This window comes from Symphodus melops (genome assembly GCF_947650265.1).
Source record: "Symphodus melops genome assembly, chromosome: 7".
NCBI classification, from domain to species: domain Eukaryota; kingdom Metazoa; phylum Chordata; class Actinopteri; order Labriformes; family Labridae; genus Symphodus; species Symphodus melops.
The window spans coordinates 26,534,057-26,552,597 of record NC_136697.1 but is presented as its reverse complement, the minus strand read 5'-3'; the positions used below and the strand labels follow the sequence as shown (position 1 = coordinate 26,552,597).

The 18,541-nt window shown below is 44.0% G+C and overlaps 1 protein-coding gene and 1 pseudogene across 2 annotated transcripts; both read left to right on the top strand.

The window, feature by feature from the left end:
- The first annotated feature begins 5,660 nt into the window (after positions 1-5,660).
- LOC306826780 (tripartite motif-containing protein 16-like) lies at positions 5,661-7,355 on the top strand (annotated as a pseudogene). Its single transcript has one exon. The product of its transcript is annotated as a tripartite motif-containing protein 16-like (transcript).
- Positions 7,356-9,697: 2,342 nt separating this feature from the next.
- Positions 9,698-17,995, top strand: LOC306826269 (uncharacterized protein; the record flags this gene model as incomplete). Its single annotated transcript, XM_079347469.1, has 3 exons — positions 9,698-11,369; positions 12,579-12,631; positions 16,280-17,995. The coding sequence occupies 3 exons, from the start codon at positions 9,698-9,700 to the stop codon at positions 17,993-17,995; spliced, it is 3,441 nt and encodes a 1,146-aa protein (XP_079203595.1).
- Positions 17,996-18,541: the final 546 nt, after the last annotated feature.

The following is an 18,541-nucleotide window of genomic DNA, read 5'->3' as shown; positions in this document are numbered from 1 at the left end:
CTAGTGTAGCGTTACATCTGTCCCTTGTCATCTCCGTTACATCCCGCCCACCTGTCAATCATGTCAGCTACATGCCTAACTATGGATAACACGTGTCGTTCATGAAGTCAAAAAAGAGACGATTTGAAAAATTCACCCTCGTACAGTTTGTGACGATGATGACAGTAAATTATCAGACCTATTTAGTTGGTTTTTTGTAGCAGGCTGTAAACATGTTTAATCAGGCTGTAAAAACATTATTTGTTGCATGTGTTGTGTATGTGACTTCTGGTGTTCCTGGATCCAGCCTCCAGTGGACCCTGGACGGACTGCAGGATTTTGAACTTCAACATTGGCTTCATATGTCAACACTGAGGGTCGGCTCTTGGTCAAGTCAAAAACTTTGTTAGAATGATATTTATGTTTACAGCTAGTAACTGGTCAGTGAGTGGTTTGATAACGTCTCACTGTTAGTATGAGGTCATTTAAAATGATCTTTGGTCAGTGTCATACTTTTACCACATATCCGAATTCTTTCATTACTTAAAATTGTTGAAGGACCCCAGACGCTTCCCTCTGAACTGCTACCTTATCATGGTGGGGGAGTTTGAGCACCCGAATGACCCTAGGAGCTATGTTGTCGGGGGTTCTGAGCCCCCAGCAGGGTCACCCAAGGCAAACAGGTCCTAGGTGACGGGTCGACCAAAAGCAGTTCACAAAACCCCTGTGAAAGAAATAAGATCAAGGACCGTGACGTCGCCCGGCATGGCGGAGCCAGGGCCCCACCCTGGAGCCAGGCCTGGGGTTGGGGCCCGCAGGAGAGCGCCTGGTGGCTGGGCTTTTGCCCGTGGGGCCGGGCCAGACTCAGCCCGAAAGGATGACGCGGGCCCGTCCTCCTGTGGACTCACCACCCGCAGAGGAAGCCGTAGGGGTCGGGTGCAATGTGGATCGGGCGGCAGTCGACGACGGGGGCCTCGGCGACCCGATACCCGGACGCAGCTTCTGGCGTTTTGGACGTGGAACGTCACCTCACTGGGGGGGAAGGAGCCTGAGCTTGTGCAGGAGGTTGAGAGGTACCGGCTAGATATAGTCGGGCTCACCTCCACGCACTGCTTGGGCTCTGGAACCCAGCTCCTCGAGACGGGCTGGACTCTCTACTTCTCTGGAGTGGCCCGCGGTGAGAGGCGGCGGGCTGGTGTGGGCTTGCTCATGGCCCCACAGCTCAGCCGCCAGGTGTTGGAGTTCACCCCGGTGAACAAGAGGGTCGTGTCCCTGCGCCTTCGGGTAGGGGACAGGGCTCTCACTGTCGTCTCGGCCTACAGACCGAACGGCAGTGTGGAGTACCCGGCCTTCTTGGAGTCCCTGGGAGGGGTGCTGGACAGTGCTCCGACTGGGGACTCCATTGTTCTACTGGGGGACTTCAATGCTCACGTGGGCAACGACAGTGAGATTTGGAGTGGGGTGATTGGGATGAACGGCCTCCCTGATCTGAACCAGAGTGGTGTTCTGTTATTGGACTTCTGTGCTAGTCACAGTCTGTCCATAACAATCACCATGTTTGAGCACAGGGATGTCCATAAGTGCACGTGGCACCCGGACTCCATAGGCCAGAGGTCGATGATAGACTTTGTGGGCGTGTCATCTGACCTTCGGCCGTGTGTCTCGGACACTCGGGTGAAGAGAGGGGCTGAGCTGTCAACTGATCACCACCTGGTGGTGAATTGGATGCGCTGGCAGGGGAGGAAGCCGGTCAGACTCGGCAGGCCCAAACGTGTAGTGAGGGTCTGCTGGGAATGTCTGGCTGAACCCTCTGTTAGCGAGATCTTCAACTCCCACCTCCGGACGAGCTTTTCACAGATCCTGGGGGAGGCTGGGGACATTGAGTCCGAGTGGACCATGTTCTCCACCTCCATTGTCAAAGCAGCTGCTCTGAGCTGTGGTCGCAGGGTCTCTGGTGTCTGTCGTGGCGGCAATCCCCGAACCCGATGGTGGACACCGGAAGTAAGGGAGGCTGAAGAAGGAGTCCTATTGGGCGTTGCTAGCGCATAGGACTCCTGAGGGAGCTGATGGGTACCAGCAGGCCAGGTGTTCCGCAGCCCGGGCGGTCGTGGAGGCAAAAACTGGGGCCTGGGAGGAGTTCGGGGAGGCCATTGAGGAGGACCTTCGGTCGACCTCGAGGAAATTCTGGCAAACCGTCCGTCGCCTCAGGAGGGGGAAGCAGTGCTTCACCAACACTGTTTACAGTGGAGGTGGGGAGCTGCTGACCTCAACTGGGGATGTAGTCAGACGGTGGAAGGAATATTTTGAGGATCCCCTCAATCCCACCGTCACGATTTTGAACTTCAACATTGGCTTCATATGTCAACACTGAGGGTCGGCTCTTGGTCAAATCAAAAACTTTGTTAGAATGATAATTATGTTTACAGCTAGTAACTGGTCAGTGAGTGGTCTCACTAACATCTCACTGTTAGTATGAGGTCATTTAAAATGATCTTTGGTCAGTGTAATACTTTTACCACATATCCAAATTCTTTCATTACTTAAAATCAAGCCGACTGTTTTAAGAGGAGTCTTTGTACATTAAAGCAGCAGTAGGAGTCAGTAGGTTTGTTTTTGAAACAGGATCATGACTTCAATCTGAGGTGAAGTATGTCTAAAGACAATATCAATGATCTGCTTCAGTCATCACTTTGAACATCTGACAGACAAAAACAAGGAGCAAAGGTCAGCTCAATGTATTTAATGTAAATACAGTATGTGAACCAGCAGTGAGTGAAAACACATCTTCCAATGGAGATAAAGTTCAGTGGCTCTCTGACGCCTCCCTGTGGTCTCTCAGGTTTTGACAGCTTGTCATGCTGGTGCTCACAGGTCGCTCCGTTCTGACTGTAGTTGTAGAACCTGTTCAGTTATTCTCTGTGTTTTATTCACTTCTTTTTACATGATAGAAATGTGGGACTACAGTTTTTTTTACATGTTTGCTTATAGAGTTTGCTTCCATGAGACAGAGAGTGGTTATGTATTCATGTTGAGAATCGGCCCTATCAGAGGCATGAAACATGAGTCACAGCTTGTTAACCCCTCCCTCTTCTTCCTGCTCTCACACACAGCCAGCTCCACTCTGACGTGTATTTCCTCCTTCTCTCGTAAGAAGCTGAAGTAGAGTCAAACTCACTTTGTTCATGTGTTGATGTTCAGAGCTGAAGAGTGTCCGTCACTGAACTTTGAATCCATGTTTAGGTTTACATCAGGATGTTTAGGTTGTCTTACAAAGTGAGAAGAATAGTATTTACACTGATTATTAAAAGTTCAAACTTCATACTTTGAGGAGAATGTGAGTTTTAAAGTAGGATGGTTGTGACTAAACTAAATAAGCATGTATTAAAATGTCCTTTTTTTCAGATTCATTCAGTCATCACAGTCTACAAGTTAGCTGCAGAGCCTGATCATGTGGTGCATTCATGTCCTGTGGGGATTCAGACCTGTGAAAATGAGGTCACATGTTGAATTTGTTTGTTCATTTGCTGAAATGATCAAAAAGGCTTAAAGGACTGTATTAATACGATACTCATTTTAGCAGACTGAACTTTAAGGACTGTAAGGTGGAGGTTTCTATATCTGTGTTGAATGAATGAGGAGGACATTGTCAAACAGACTTGTGGATCATCTTAGATTTATTTAGCCATGGTCAAATAACATAACTATCAAAGACAACTGCTCAAACATGCTTGACCAAGACTTTACAATCACTAACATTGTTCTGACCAGGATCTCACAATCACTGGCATGCTGGACCAGGACTCTGCAGTCACTGGTCAAAGTATTCTTCTTCACAGTGTTCCTTATATTCTGATAGAAAGACAGCCCACAAATACTTGACTCTGTATAAGACATGAAGAACTCATCTCCTGGACTAAAATGTCAAACATCTATGTTAAGCCAAATCTCTCAGACAACAACAGACAGTTGGCTCCAAACCAAATATAACTCTGCTGCTACTGTAATGAGATCTATTACTTACACACGTATGTATTACAGCTCCACAAACCTAAAAGAATGACTCTCACATGGTTGACACAATTAAAAGATATATCCACAAATTTATCAAGATGAAGCAATCCATAAAAATACCTACTATCAAAGACTGAAGAAGAGCTTATTTCAGAAACAAGAAAACCGTCTCCAAACTCTGCGATTCAAACAAGAGTTCATCTTCTACAATCTGAAATGAGAAGTGTTTTTAAAAGATAAAAGTTCTCTGTTGTAAACAAGTCTCTCTCTCTCTCTCTCTCTCTCTCTCTCTCTCTCTCTCTCTCTCTCTCTCTCTCTCTCTCTCTCACACTCACACACACACACACACACACACACACACACACACACACACACACACACACACACACACAGCTCCTCTTCCTGGAACCAATCAGAGCTTGTTAAACCCTCCCTCTTCTTCCTGCTCTCAAACACAGCCAGCCACTCTGACTCTGTATTTCCTGGTTCCCTCCCCTTCAGATCTACATGTTGAGACTCAGACAGTCGTTGTTACAGAGAGGAGAAATGGCACAGAAAGGAGTTCAGCTGGGACAGGAAACCCTTTCTTGTTCGATCTGTCTGGATCTACTGAGGGATACAGTGACTGTTCCCTGTGGACACAGCTACTGCATGAACTGTATTAACAGCCACTGGGATAAAAGGGGATGAGAAGATTTACATATGTCCACCACATGACCTGTCAGGTGACCTTGGGGGATTTGTATATGTGGAAGCTTGTCTCCTCACTTGTTCCTGTCTGATGAAGGGCGAGGGCCTGAAACGTTACATGTGGTGATCATTCCCAATAAAAGTTAAATGGAGCAGATTCTGGTGTGCAGACTTAGTCTTCCTCTGTCTTTAACAGTGACTGTAACAACCTGATTTCCCCCTGGGATTAATAAAGTGTTTCTAATGCTGAGTGTTTTTCCCTCCCGGACCCTGACTGGTGGATGATTCCAGAGCAGAGGGGCCTGTTATCAAACCACTTGCTGAGACTCCTCAGATATCAGGACCACGTCAGGCCTGAGGGTGGTATCAGCTATAATGTCCAGTAACCTGAGCTGTCTCCAGATGCATTGTTTCTTATACCAATAGAACATTTTCAACTTTTATAGTTTATAAATATTTAGGTTTTCTCTACGTTGGTAAGAATACCACTCTGCTGTTAGAAGCCCACTCAATGTCTGTGATTGGTCAAATGGTGCAAACTCTGCCCATTTATATGAAAGCTCTTAAGGAAACCCTCCATTTATGTATTTATCTGTTTTCTTTTTTATACCGTGTTGTGTACATGTCTTTATAAATATCTTTTGTCTTAATAAATGAAACAGTGTCCTCACTCAAGTCCAACTAGTACGACTGTTTGTTGTTTTTGAGTCACACCCTGTCTCTTTAAAAAGCTGCACTTTGTGGAACGCAGTCAAACCTGAACTTCACCCCATTTAAATATTTCTCTCCTCCCTCCCCGTCACAGACCTGCAGGTATGAGGATGGGTGTGAACTTTAAACTGTGAATTACTGGAACTGAAAAACCTCATTCACTGCAGCAAGTCAACAAGAGCAGACGGTTGTTGTCCATCAGAGCTCTGACTGTGTTTCTATCCAGAGAAAGAGGAACTGTTGGACCATCATCATCACTGAAGGGAGAAATGGCTCAGAGAGGAAACCAACTGGACCGAGAGAGATTCTGCTGTCCCATCTGTCTGGATCTACTGAAGGATCCGGTGACTATTCCCTGTGGACACAGCTACTGCATGAAGTGTATTAAAAACCAGTGGGATACACAGGATGAGAGGTGAGTCTACAGCTGCCCTCAGTGCAGACAGGACTTCACACCGAGGCCTGTCCTGAGGAAAAACACCATGTTAGCAGATTTAGTTGAGGAGCTAGAGAAGACTGGACTCCAAGCTGCTCCTGCTGATCTCTGCTATGCTGGACCTGAAGATGTGGCCTGTGATGTCTGCACCGGGAGGAAACTGAAAGCCTGTAAGTCCTGTCTGCAGTGTCTGGCCTCTTACTGTGAGAATCACCTCCAGCCTCATTTTCAAGTACCTTCATTTAAGAAACACAAGCTGGTGAAGCCCTCCAAGAAGCTCCAGGAGAACGTCTGCTCTCGTCATGATGAGGTGATGAAGATGTTCTGTCGCACTGATCAGCAGTCTATCTGTTATCTCTGCCCTGTGGACGAACACAAAGGTCACGACACAGTCTCAGCTGCAGCAGAAAGGAGCGAGAAGCAGAGAGAGCTCGAGGTGAGTCGACAAAACATCCAGCAGAGAATCCAGGACGGAGAGAAAGATGTGAAGCTGCTCCAACAGGAGGTGGAGGCTATCAATGGCTCTGCTGATAAAACAGTGGGGAACAGTGAGAAGATGTTCACTGAGCTGATCCGTCTCATGGAGAAAAGACGCTCTGATGTGACGCAGCAGGTCAGATCCCAGCAGCAAACTGAAGTGAGTCGAGTCAGAGAGCGTCAGGAGAAGCTGGAGCAGGAGATCACTGAGCTGAAGAGGAAAGACGCTGAACTGGAGAAGCTCTCACACACACAAGATCACAACCAGTTTCTACAGGACTACCCCTCAGTGTCAGCACTCAGTGAATCTACACACTCATCCAGCATCAAGATCCGTCCTCTGAGGTACTTTGAGGACGTGACAGCAGCTGTGTCAGAAGTCAGAGATAAACTACAGGACGTCCTGACAGACAAATGGACAAACATCTCACAGACACTGACTGAAGTGGATGTTTTACTGTCACAACCGGAACCAGAACCAGAACCAGAACCAGAGCCCAAGACCAGAGCTGAGTTCTTGAAATATTCATGTGACATCACACTGGATCCAAACACAGCAAACACACGTCTGTTATTATCTGATTTTAACAGAAAAGTAACAGTAACGAGAGAACATCAGTCTTATTCTAGTCACCCAGACAGATTCACTGGTTTTTATCAGGTCCTGAGTAAAGAGAGTCTGACTGGACGTTGTTACTGGGAGGTGGAGAGGAGAGGAGGAGTTAATGTAGCAGTCACATACAAGAATATCAGCAGAGCAGGGAGGTCAGATGAATGTGAGTTTGGATATAATGACAAATCTTGGATGTTATATTGTGACAACAACAGATATATCTTTTGTTACAACAATGTCAGGACTGCTGTCTCAGGTCCTCGGTCCTCCAGAGTAGGAGTGTACCTGGATCACAGAGCAGGTATTCTGTCCTTCTACAACATCTCTAAAACCATGACTCTCCTCCACAGAGTCCAGACCACATTCACTCAGCCTCTACATGCTGGACTTGGGTTTGATATCTTTGGAGCCTCTGCTGAGTTGTGTAAACTGAAGTAGACAGAAGTCATCAGGGGATAATGTTTTCACATCTGTTTTTTTTTCATGTTTCTGCAGAAAGTTGATTTTACTTTTCACACATACTACGATACTTTAACAAAAAGAGTAAAGACATTTCTGGACTTTTTAGATTTGACACTCTGACACTGATTTAACCTGAAGAGGAGAATATGTGACCTTTAAGTCATGAAGGCTGTCAGTGCTAGTGATGACTTTTGTTCTCTGATCTGTGCTGTATCGCTAACCATCGACTATTTGTAATGATGTAAAGATTTGAACTTCTTTGAAAATAAATATATGATTCATCTGTAAACATTTCTCTGTCAGTTTCTTTCCCTCCAAATGTAAAACTGTCCAATGAGGTATGTCCCTTGTTGTCTCCGTTACATCCCGCCCACCTGTCAATCATGTCAGCTACATGCCTAACTATGGATAACACGTGTCGTTCATGAAGTCAAAAAAGAGACGATTTAAAAAATTCCCCCTCGTACAGTTTGTGACGATGATGACAGTAAATTATCAGACCTATTTAGTTGTTTTTTTGTAGCAGGCTGTAAACATGTTTAATCAGGCTGTAAAAACATTATTTGTTGCATGTGTTGTGTATGTGACTTCTGGTGTTCCTGGATCCAGCCTCCAGTGGACCCTGGACGGACTGCAGGATTTTGAACTTCAACATTGGCTTCATATGTCAACACTGAGGGTTGGCTCTTGGTCAAATCAAATACTTTGTTAGAATGATAATTATGTTTACAGCTAGTAACTGGTCAGTGAGTGGTCTGAGAACATCTCACTGTTAGTATGAGGTCATTTAAAATGATCTTTGGTCAGTGTAGTACTTTTACCACATATCCAAATTCTTTCATTACTTAAAATCAAGCCGACTGTTTTAAGAGGAGTCTTTGTACATTAAAGAAGTAGTAGGAGTCAGTAGGTTTGTTTTTGAAACAGGATCATGACTTTAATCTACTACTACTAATCCTACTGTTGTGTTATGCTACATCTGTAAGGGTTGACATGATCACCCTAACTAGGTCAAGTTTCACTCTATTGACTTTGACACTTAATGCTAATCTGCTCCTCAATAGTTGGGTACTTTAATGACAATCACCCTAATCACTCCTGGTTTCACCTTATTGTTTTGGACACTTAATGCTAATCTCTGCTCCTTTATGTTGCTGAGCACTTTAATGGCCCAGTCTGCATCCCTGCATTGACTGTTTAATGACTGTACTCACACCTCTGGCACTACCTCAAACACCTCTGTACATGCACATGTAACTAGTTTCTAGAAGGTCAGCACTTTGTTTCTAAGGCTCTTTAACTGTTTACAGGTCTCTTTTAACCAGCACACATGTTTTTCTCTCCTTCACAGGTTATGTACATTATACTATATAAGTTTTAAGTCTAATGCTAATGCTAACTGCACAGGCTTAACTTGTAATTATGTTTACTCTTAGTCACATAGGGGCTGCTAAATCTTGTCTGGGGGATTATTGTATACAGAGGGGAGGGGGGACAGCGGGTGTGTATTGTAACTAATGTCTTGTGTCCTGCCTGTCTGTATACTGCTACTGGATGCCTTGAATTCCCCTCGGGATCAATAAAGTATCTATCTATCTATCTATCTATCTATCTATCTATCTATCTATCTATCTATCTATCTATCTATCTATCTATCTATCTATCTATCTATCTATCTTTCTGAGGTGAAGTATGTCTAAAGACAATATCAATGATCTGCTTCAGTCATCACTTTGAACATCTGATAGACAAACACAAGGAGCAAAGTTCAGCTCAATGTATTTCATGTAAATACAGTATGTGAACCAGCAGTGAGTGAAAACACATCTTCCAATGGAGATAAAGTTTAGTGGCTCTCTGACGCCTCCCTGTGGTCTCTCAGGTTTTGACAGCTTGTAATGCTGGTGCTCACAGGTCGCTCCGTTCTGACTGTAGTTGTAGAACCTGTTCAGTTTTTCTCTCTGTTCTTTTCACTTCTTTTTACATGATAGAAATGTGGGACTACAGTTTTTTTTAAATGTTTGCTTGTAGAGTTTGCTTCCATGTATTCATCTTGAGAATCGGCCCTATCAGAGGCATGAAACATGAGTCACAGCTTGTTAACCCCTCCCTCTTCTTCCTGCTCTCACACACAGCCAGCTCCACTCTGACGTGTATTTCCTCCTTCTCTCCACATCAGATCTAATGTTTGAGGATGGGTGTAACCAACATGTGCGAGAGCAGACTGTGAACAAACACATGCTGTGTAGATCAGAGGTCAAACTAGTTTGATTTCTCAGTAAGTGAAACTCAGACAGTCGTTGTTACAGAGAGGAGAAATGGCACAGAAAGGAGTTCAGCTAGACCGGGAGGCTTTCTCTTGTTCCATCTGTCTGGATCTACTGAAGGATCCGGTGACTATTCCCTGTGGACACAGCTACTGCATGAAGTGTATTAAAAAACACTGGGACAAACAGAATGAGAAGAGAGTCTACAGCTGCCCTCAGTGCAGACAGGACTTCACACCGAGGCCTGTCCTGGTGAAAAGCACCATGTTAGCAGATTTAGTGGAGGAGCTGAAGAAGACTGGACTCCAAGCTGCTCCTGTTGATCTCTGCTATGCTGGACCTGAAGATGTGGCCTGTGATGTCTGCACCGGGAGGAAACTGAAAGCCTGTAAGTCCTGTCTGCAGTGTCTGGCCTCTTACTGTGAGAAACACCTCCAGCCTCATTTTAAAGCACCTCCATTTAAGAAACACAAGCTGATGGAGCCCTCCAAGACGCTCCAGGAGAACGTCTGCTCTCGGCATAATGAGGAAATGAAAGTATTTTGTCGCACTGATCAGCAGTCTATCTGTCTCCTCTGTTTAATGGCCGAACACAAAGGTCATGACACAGTCCCTGCTGTAGCAGCAAGGATCGAGAAGCAGAGAGAGCTCAAGGTGAGTCGACAAAACATCCAGCAGAGAATCCAGGACGGAGAGAAAGATGTGAAGCTGCTCCAACAGGAGGTGGAGGCTATCAATGGCTCTGCTGATAAAACAGTGGGGAACAGTGAGAACATGTTCACTGAGCTGATCCGTTTCATGGAGAAAAGACGCTCTGATGTGACGCAGCAGGTCAGATCCCAGCAGCAAACTGAAGTGAGTCGAGTCAGAGAGCGTCAGGAGAAGCTGGAGCAGGAGATCACTGAGCTGAAGAGGAAAGACGCTGAACTGGAGAAGCTGTCACACACACAAGATCACAACCAGTTTCTACAGGACTACCCCTCAGTGTCAGCACTCAGTGAATCTACACACTCATCCAGCATCAAGATCCGTCCTCTGAGGTACTTTGAGGACGTGACAGCAGCTGTGTCAGAAGTCAGAGATAAACTACAGGACGTCCTGACAGACAAATGGACAAACATCTCACAGACACTGACTAAAGTGGATGTTTTACTGTCACAACCAGAACCAGAACCAGAACCAGAGCCCAAGACCAGAGCTGAGTTCTTAAGATATTCATGTGACATCACACTGGATCCAAAAACAGCACAGACAGAGCTGTTATTATCTGATGGGAACAGAAAAGTAACATTCATGAGAGAACATCAGTATTATTCTAGTCACCCAGACAGATTCACTGGTTATCATCAGGTCCTGAGTAAAGAGAGTCTGACTGGACGTTGTTACTGGGAGGTGGAGAGGAGAGGAGGAGTTAATGTAGCAGTCACATACAAGAATATCAGCAGAGCAGGGGGCTCAGTTGAATGTGTGTTTGGATATAATGACAAATCTTGGATGTTAGATTGTGACAACAGTTATAACTTTTGGTACAACGATGTCAGCACTCCTGTCTCAGGTCCTCGGTCCTCCAGAGTAGGAGTGTACCTGGATCACACAGCAGGTATTCTGTCCTTCTACAGCATCTCTGAAACCATGACTCTCCTCCACAGAGTCCAGACCACATTCACTCAGCCTCTACATGCTGGACTTGGGTTTGATATCTTTGGAGACTCTGCTGAGTTGTGTAAACTGAAGTAGACAGAAGTCATCAGGGGATAATGTGTTCACATCTGTGTTTTTTTTCATGTTTCTACAGAAAGTTGATTTTACTTTTCACACATACTACGATACTTTAACAAAAAGAGTAAAGACACATTTCTGGACTTTTTAGATTTGAATATCATATGTGGACGTGGGACCTTCCTCTGACCTGTCTCTTTGAGCTCCCTCGTTTTCCTTGAATCCACAGCAGACATGGACCTGTGTGTAGTCATTCTGTTCACCTTTCACCATTACACGCACGCTTGCTTCTCTAACTCGTCTTCAAAAGAAAAAAACAGAAGTTCCTCCTTCTCTCAGATTATTTCTTCTTTGTGATGTTTTCATTGTTTTCTTGTTCATCTTTGTTAAGCGTCTTTAATTATTCAGAAAGGCGCTATGTTGCTTCCAGAGAGGGGGCGTGGTCAGACACAGCTCATTTACATATTTAAAGCTACAGACACAGAAACAGCCTGTTCTAAGCAGGGCTGAAATAGAGGGGTTTATAGACATGATCAAATACAGGATCAGAGTGGATTTACAACAACACACTTCACACACATGTTTAGAGGAGCTCTGACACTGATTTAACCTGAAGAGGAGAATATGTGACCTTTAAGTCATGAAGGCTGTCAGTGCTAGTGATGACTTTTGTTCTCTTATCTGTGCTACATCGCTAACCATCGACTATTTGTAATGATGTAAAGATTTGAACTTCTTTGAAAATAAATCTATGATTCATCTGTAAACATTTCTCTGTCAGTTTCTTTCCCTCCAAATGTAAAACTGTCCAATGAGGTATCTTTAAAACATGAAGTATAATCATCTAAAAACAACGCAACACTGAAGGAAATATTATCAGATCAAAAATAAGAGACAAAGAATACGTCTTTATGCTGCTGATATGTGGAAGACACTGCATGAGAAAATCAAAGGAACAAACTGTCTGAATAATAAAATGACATGAAATGAAAGAGCGATTGTTTTAAACAGACTTTCAGTGGAGAGTAAAAAGACAGAAGACGTCTTGTTTTAAAGACTTTTACTGATTGGACTGAAACAATGAAGGGTTTATTGGAGGGATGTTAGTCTTCTAAAAAGTCAGAGTTACAGCTGCACATGGGTAGAGATGTGTCTCATATAGAAAAGTGTTCACTGTTTCAGACACTACCACTCTCCTTATTGGACTGTTTAGGTGTGGCTCTATTGTACCAGGCTATTTGTTCCCGTCATTACTGTGATTACAAGGTAAACACACATTTCTAAAAGAATTTAAACTTTCATTCATGACTTGATTTTTATCCTTCAGTTGCTGCAGAAACCTTCCCGGTGTTACAGTCAAAGTGAGTGACGCGCCCCCTCAACACATGATGATGGTTTTTCATATTTATGGTGTCAGTCTTATCTCTGCTTTGTCTTGGTCTCTGTTAGGAAGATCTTGACTACAACACGAGGTAAAACTAATTCAAACATCTGTTTGCTATTTCATGATAGTTTTGTATGAATTCTCCAAACTCTAATCTCTCTAGTGTAGCGTTACGTCTGTCCCTTGTTGTCTCCGTTACATCCCGCCCACCTGTCAATCATGTCAGCTACATGCCTAACTATGGATAACACGTGTCGTTCATGAAGACAAAAAAGAGCCAATTTGATCCCTGCTGAGCTATATTTAGAAGTATGAATATTGTAGGTCCGATGTGGTTAGACACTATTAACTCCGCTATAAGAAAGGAATATTTCCACAAGGATCTTAACACAGCACTTATTTCAGTGCTTCATAAGCCTGGCAAAGATCCCCAAAGTTGTTATAATTACCGCCCTATATCGCTAATTAATGCGGATATCAAAATTTACTCCAAAGTCGGACCAAACCCACTTCCTCAAAGGACGACTGGCATCAGATAATGTCCGCCGGCTTTTGCATGTTATTGCTGATGCTCAAAAGACAGGCTCACCGGGTGGACTCCTATTTCTCAATGCGGAGAAAGCTTTTGATCGCCTGGAATGGGGATATTTGTGGACAGTCTTGAGAAAATTTAATTTCGGCCCAAATGTTATAAAAATGATACAGGTTCTATATTCTAATACCTCTGCTAGGGTTGTCACAGCTGGGCAAGTCTCTGGTCTCTTCGATATAGGCCGCGGCTCTAGACAGGGGTGTCCAGCATCTCCCTCCATTTTCAATTTGTCACTGGAACCGTTAGCCCAATACATGCGACAAAGTCAATAAGTTGCTCCAATTAAAATAGAGTCTACATCACACTCCATTTCAATGTACGCCGACGACACACTTGTTTACCTTTCTAACCTGCAACAGTCCCTCCCAAATGTGTTGAAAATCATTGAACACTTTGGTACATTATCTGGTTATAAGATTAACAACTCCAAGTCCATTCTACTACTGTTGAATACAGATCCGAAGAGTTTGTACACCCAATCTCCTATACCAGGGCTCAGAAGGCGGTATATTTATGTATAGAGATCAATCCCTGTATCCAGGCAATAGCGAGAAATAATTAGTAGTCCATTATGAAGAAAGTTGAGAATGACCTTGAGAGGTGGACAGCACTCCCTTTGTCAATGCCCGTCCGCATAGCCACAATCAAAATGAATGTGCTTGCGCGCATACATTTTATAAGCTCTTTGCTCCCTTTACCAACTCCGACAGGGTTTTGGCAGAAACTCGACTCCAAGCTTAAAAAGTTCATTTGGAATGGAAAGAGGCCTCGCATCAAATGGTCAACGTTGCAACGGGACAAACTCCAGGGTGGATGGGCTTCCCCAAACTTTAAGCTGTACCACTGGGCATTTGTATTACGTTCCTTGAAACACTGGTTTGATGCAGAAGTTACTTCTCCCTGGAAAACATTAGAACAGGAGCTGGTTCATCCTTTAAGACTTCAAGATGTAGCTTTCTCTGGACTCAAACATAAGAAATGTTACTCTCAATTTGGACCAATAGTATCGTATATAACACAAATTATGGTGAATGTGGAGAAGTATATGGGGTATAAACCAAAATGGCACAAACACTCCCCTATCTGGCATAACTCCAATTGACTGGCAGGGGGCATACCATTCATCTCACAACTATGGGCTCAACATGGTCTCCTATATTTATAATAATCTCATGTCACACACCCCTACAGAATCATCCACATGCAGTTCATGGGAGGCAGATATACATCTAGGAACAGAGACCATTGACTGGGATTCTGTATGGGGAAATGTCTTTCGATCGTCTAAAAATCCAAATCACCAGTTAATCCACCACAAAATCTGTCATAGGACCTACGTAACTCCACGTAAGAGGCATCTGATGGGCTTGGCCCCCAATCCCTACTGCACATTCTGTCATCAGGGTGTTCTGGGTACATTAATGCAATGTCTTGTGGGAGTGTCCAGATGTGCAAAGGTTCTGGGTTAAAGTTGTGGATAAGGTGTCTGATCTGATAGGGAGGAGACTCCCACTGGAACCGGCACTACTCCTTTTAAATGATGACTCCAGGTTCCAGATCACTACGGTAAAACGTAAACTCTGGTTGGCTGGCATGACGACAGCGAAAACAATTATATTTTTAAGGTGGCATCTGTGGTAGCACTGTATGTCTGACTTGTCATCCTGTTTATTACTTTATTCTATTCAAGTGCTTTGATTTTGATTTTGCAAACATTTCTATGTTGGTCTGTGTGCTCCGTGGGAGTTGGGGAGGTGGGATGGGGAGGGTTGCTCTGTGTGTTCAGTGTATTTGGTTTGTATTGTTGATGTTCTATTGTTTGAAAATTAATAAATAAATAAAAAGTTGATGACAGTAAATTATCAGACCTATTTAGTTGTTTTTTTGTAGCAGGCTGTAAACATGTTTAATCAGGCTGTAAAAACATTATTTGTTGCATGTGTTGTGTATGTGACTTCTGGTGTTCCTGGATCCAGCCTCCAGTGGACCCTGGACGGACTGCAGGATTTTGAACTTCAACATTGGCTTCATATGTCAACACTGAGGGTCGGCTCTTGGTCAAATCAAAAACTTTGTTAGAATGATAATTATGTTTACAGCTAGTAACTGGTCAGTGAGTGGTCTGAAAACATCTCACTGTTAGTATGAGGTCATTTAAAATGATCTTTGGTCAGTGTAATACTTTTACCACATATCCAAATTCTTTCATTACTTAAAATCAAGCCGACTGTTTTAAGAGGAGTCTTTGTACATTAAAGCAGCAGTAGGAGTCAGTAGGTTTGTATTTGAAACAGGATCATGACTTCAATCTGAGGTGAAGTTTGTCTCAAGACAATATCAATAATCTGCTTCAGTCATCACTTTGAACATCTGACAGACAAAAACAAGGAGCAAAGGTCAGCTCAATGTATTTCATGTAAATACAGTATGTGAACCAGCAGTGAGTGAAAACACATCTTCCAATGGAGATAAAGTTCAGTGGCTCTCTGACGCCTCCCTGTGGTCTCTCAGGTTTTGACAGCTTGTAATGCTGGTGCTCACAGGTCGCTCCGTTCTGACTGTAGTTGTAGAACCTGTTCAGTTATTCTCTGTGTTTTATTCACTTCTTTTTACATGATAGAAATGTGGGACTACAGTTTTTTTTACATGTTTGCTTATAGAGTTTGCGTCCATGAGACAGAGAGTGGTTATGTATTCATGTTGAGAATCGGCCCTATCAGAGGCATGAAACATGAGTCACAGCTTGTTAACACCTCCCTCTTCTTCCTGCTCTCACACACAGCCAGCTCCACTCTGACGTGTATTTCCTCCTTCTCTCCACATCAGATCTAATGTTTGAGGATGGGTGTAACCAACATGTGCGAGAGCAGACTGTGAACAAACACATGCTGTGTAGATCAGAGGTCAAACTAGTTTGATTTCTCAGGAAGTGAAACTCAGACAGTCGTTGTTACCGAGAGGAGAAATGGCACAGAAAGGAGTTCAGCTAGACCGGGAGGCTTTCTCTTGTTCCATCTGTCTGGATCTACTGAAGGATCCGGTGACTATTCCCTGTGGACACAGTTACTGTATGAAGTGTATTAAAAACCACTGGGATACACAGGATGAGAAGAGAGTCTACAGCTGCCCTCAGTGCAGACAGGACTTCACACCGAGGCCTGTCCTGGTGAAAAACACCATGTTAGCAGTTTTAGTGGAGGAGCTGAAGAAGACTGGACTCCAAGCTGCTCCTGCTGATCTCTGCTATGCTGGACCTGAAGATGTGGCCTGTGATGTCTGCACCGGGAGGAAACTGAAAGCCTGTAAGTCCTGTCTGCAGTGTCTGGCCTCTTACTGTCAGAATCACCTCCAGCCTCATTATGAACTACCTGCCTTTAAGAAACACAAGCTGGTGGAGCCCTCCAAGAAGCTGCAGGAGAACGTCTGCTCTCGTCATGATGAGGAGATGAAAGTATTTTGTCGCACTGATCAGCAGTCTATCTGTTATCTCTGTTTAATGGACGAACACAAAGGTCACGACACAGTCTCAGCTGCAGCAGAAAGGAGCGAGAAGCAGAGAGAGCTCGAGGTGAGTCGACAAAACATCCAGCAGAGAATCCAGGACGGAGAGAAAGATGTGAAGCTGCTCCATCAGGAGGTGGAGGCTATCAATGGCTCTGCTGATAAAACAGTGGGGAACAGTGAGAAGATGTTCACTGAGCTGATCCGTCTCATGGAGAAAAGACGCTCTGATGTGACGCAGCAGGTCAGATCCCAGCAGCAAACTGAAGTGAGTCGAGTCAGAGAGCGTCAGGAGAAGCTGGAGCAGGAGATCACTGAGCTGAAGAGGAAAGACGCTGAACTGGAGAAGCTCTCACACACACAAGATCACAACCAGTTTCTACAGGACTACCCCTCAGTGTCAGCACTCAGTGAATCTACACACTCATCCAGCATCAAGATCCGTCCTCTGAGGTACTTTGAGGACGTGACAGCAGCTGTGTCAGAAGTCAGAGATAAACTACAGGACGTCCTGACAGACAAATGGACAAGCATCTCACAGACACTGACTAAAGTAGATGTTTTACTGTCACAACCAGAACCAGAACCAGAACCAGAGCCCAAGACCAGAGCTGAATTCTTAAGATATTCATGTGACATCACACTGGATCCAAACACAGCAAACACATGGCTGTTATTATCTGATGAGAACAGAAAAGTAACATTAATGAGTGAAGAACAGTCTTATTCTCGTCACCCAGACAGATTCACTGATTGTTGGCAGGTCCTGAGTAAAGAGAGTCTGACTGGACGTTGTTACTGGGAGGTGGAGTGGAGAGGAAGAGTTTATTTAGCAGTCACATACAAGAATATCAGCAGAGAAGGGAACTCACTTGAATGTGGGTTTGGACGTAATGACAGATCTTGGATGTTAGTTTGTAACAACAACAGTTATAACTTTTGGTACAACAATGTCTGGACTCCTGTCTCAGGTCCTCGGTCCTCCAGAGTAGGAGTGTACCTGGATCACACAGCAGGTATTCTGTCCTTCTACAGCATCTCTGAAACCATGACTCTCCTCCACAGAGTCCAGACCACATTCACTCAGCCTCTACATGCTGGACTCAGGTTTGATATCTTTGGAGCCTCTGCTGAGTTGTGTAAACTGAAGTAGACAGAAGTCATCAGGGGATAATGTGTTCACATCTGTGTTTTTTTTTCATGTTTCTACAGAAAGTTGATTTTACTTTTCACACATACTACGATACTTTAACAAAAAGAGTAAAGACACATTTCTGGACTTTTTAGATTTGAATATCATATGTGGACGTGGGACCTTCCTCTGACCTGTCTCTTTGAGCTCCCTCGTTTTCCTTGAATCCACAGCAGACATGGACCTGTGTGTAGTCATTCTGTTCACCTTTCACCATTACACGCACGCTTGCTTCTCTAACTCGTCTTCAAAAGAAAAAAAGGTGAACAGAAGTTTCCTCCTTCTCTCAGATTATTTATTCTTTGTGATGTTTTCATTGTTTTCTTGTTCATCTTTGTTAAGCGTCTTTAATTATTCAGAAAGGCGCTATGTTGCTTCCAGAGAGGGGGCGTGGTCAGACACAGCTCATTTACATATTTAAAGCTACAGACACAGAAACAGCCTGTTCTGAGCAGGGCTGAAATAGAGGGGTTTATAGACATGATCAAATACAGGATCAGAGTGGAT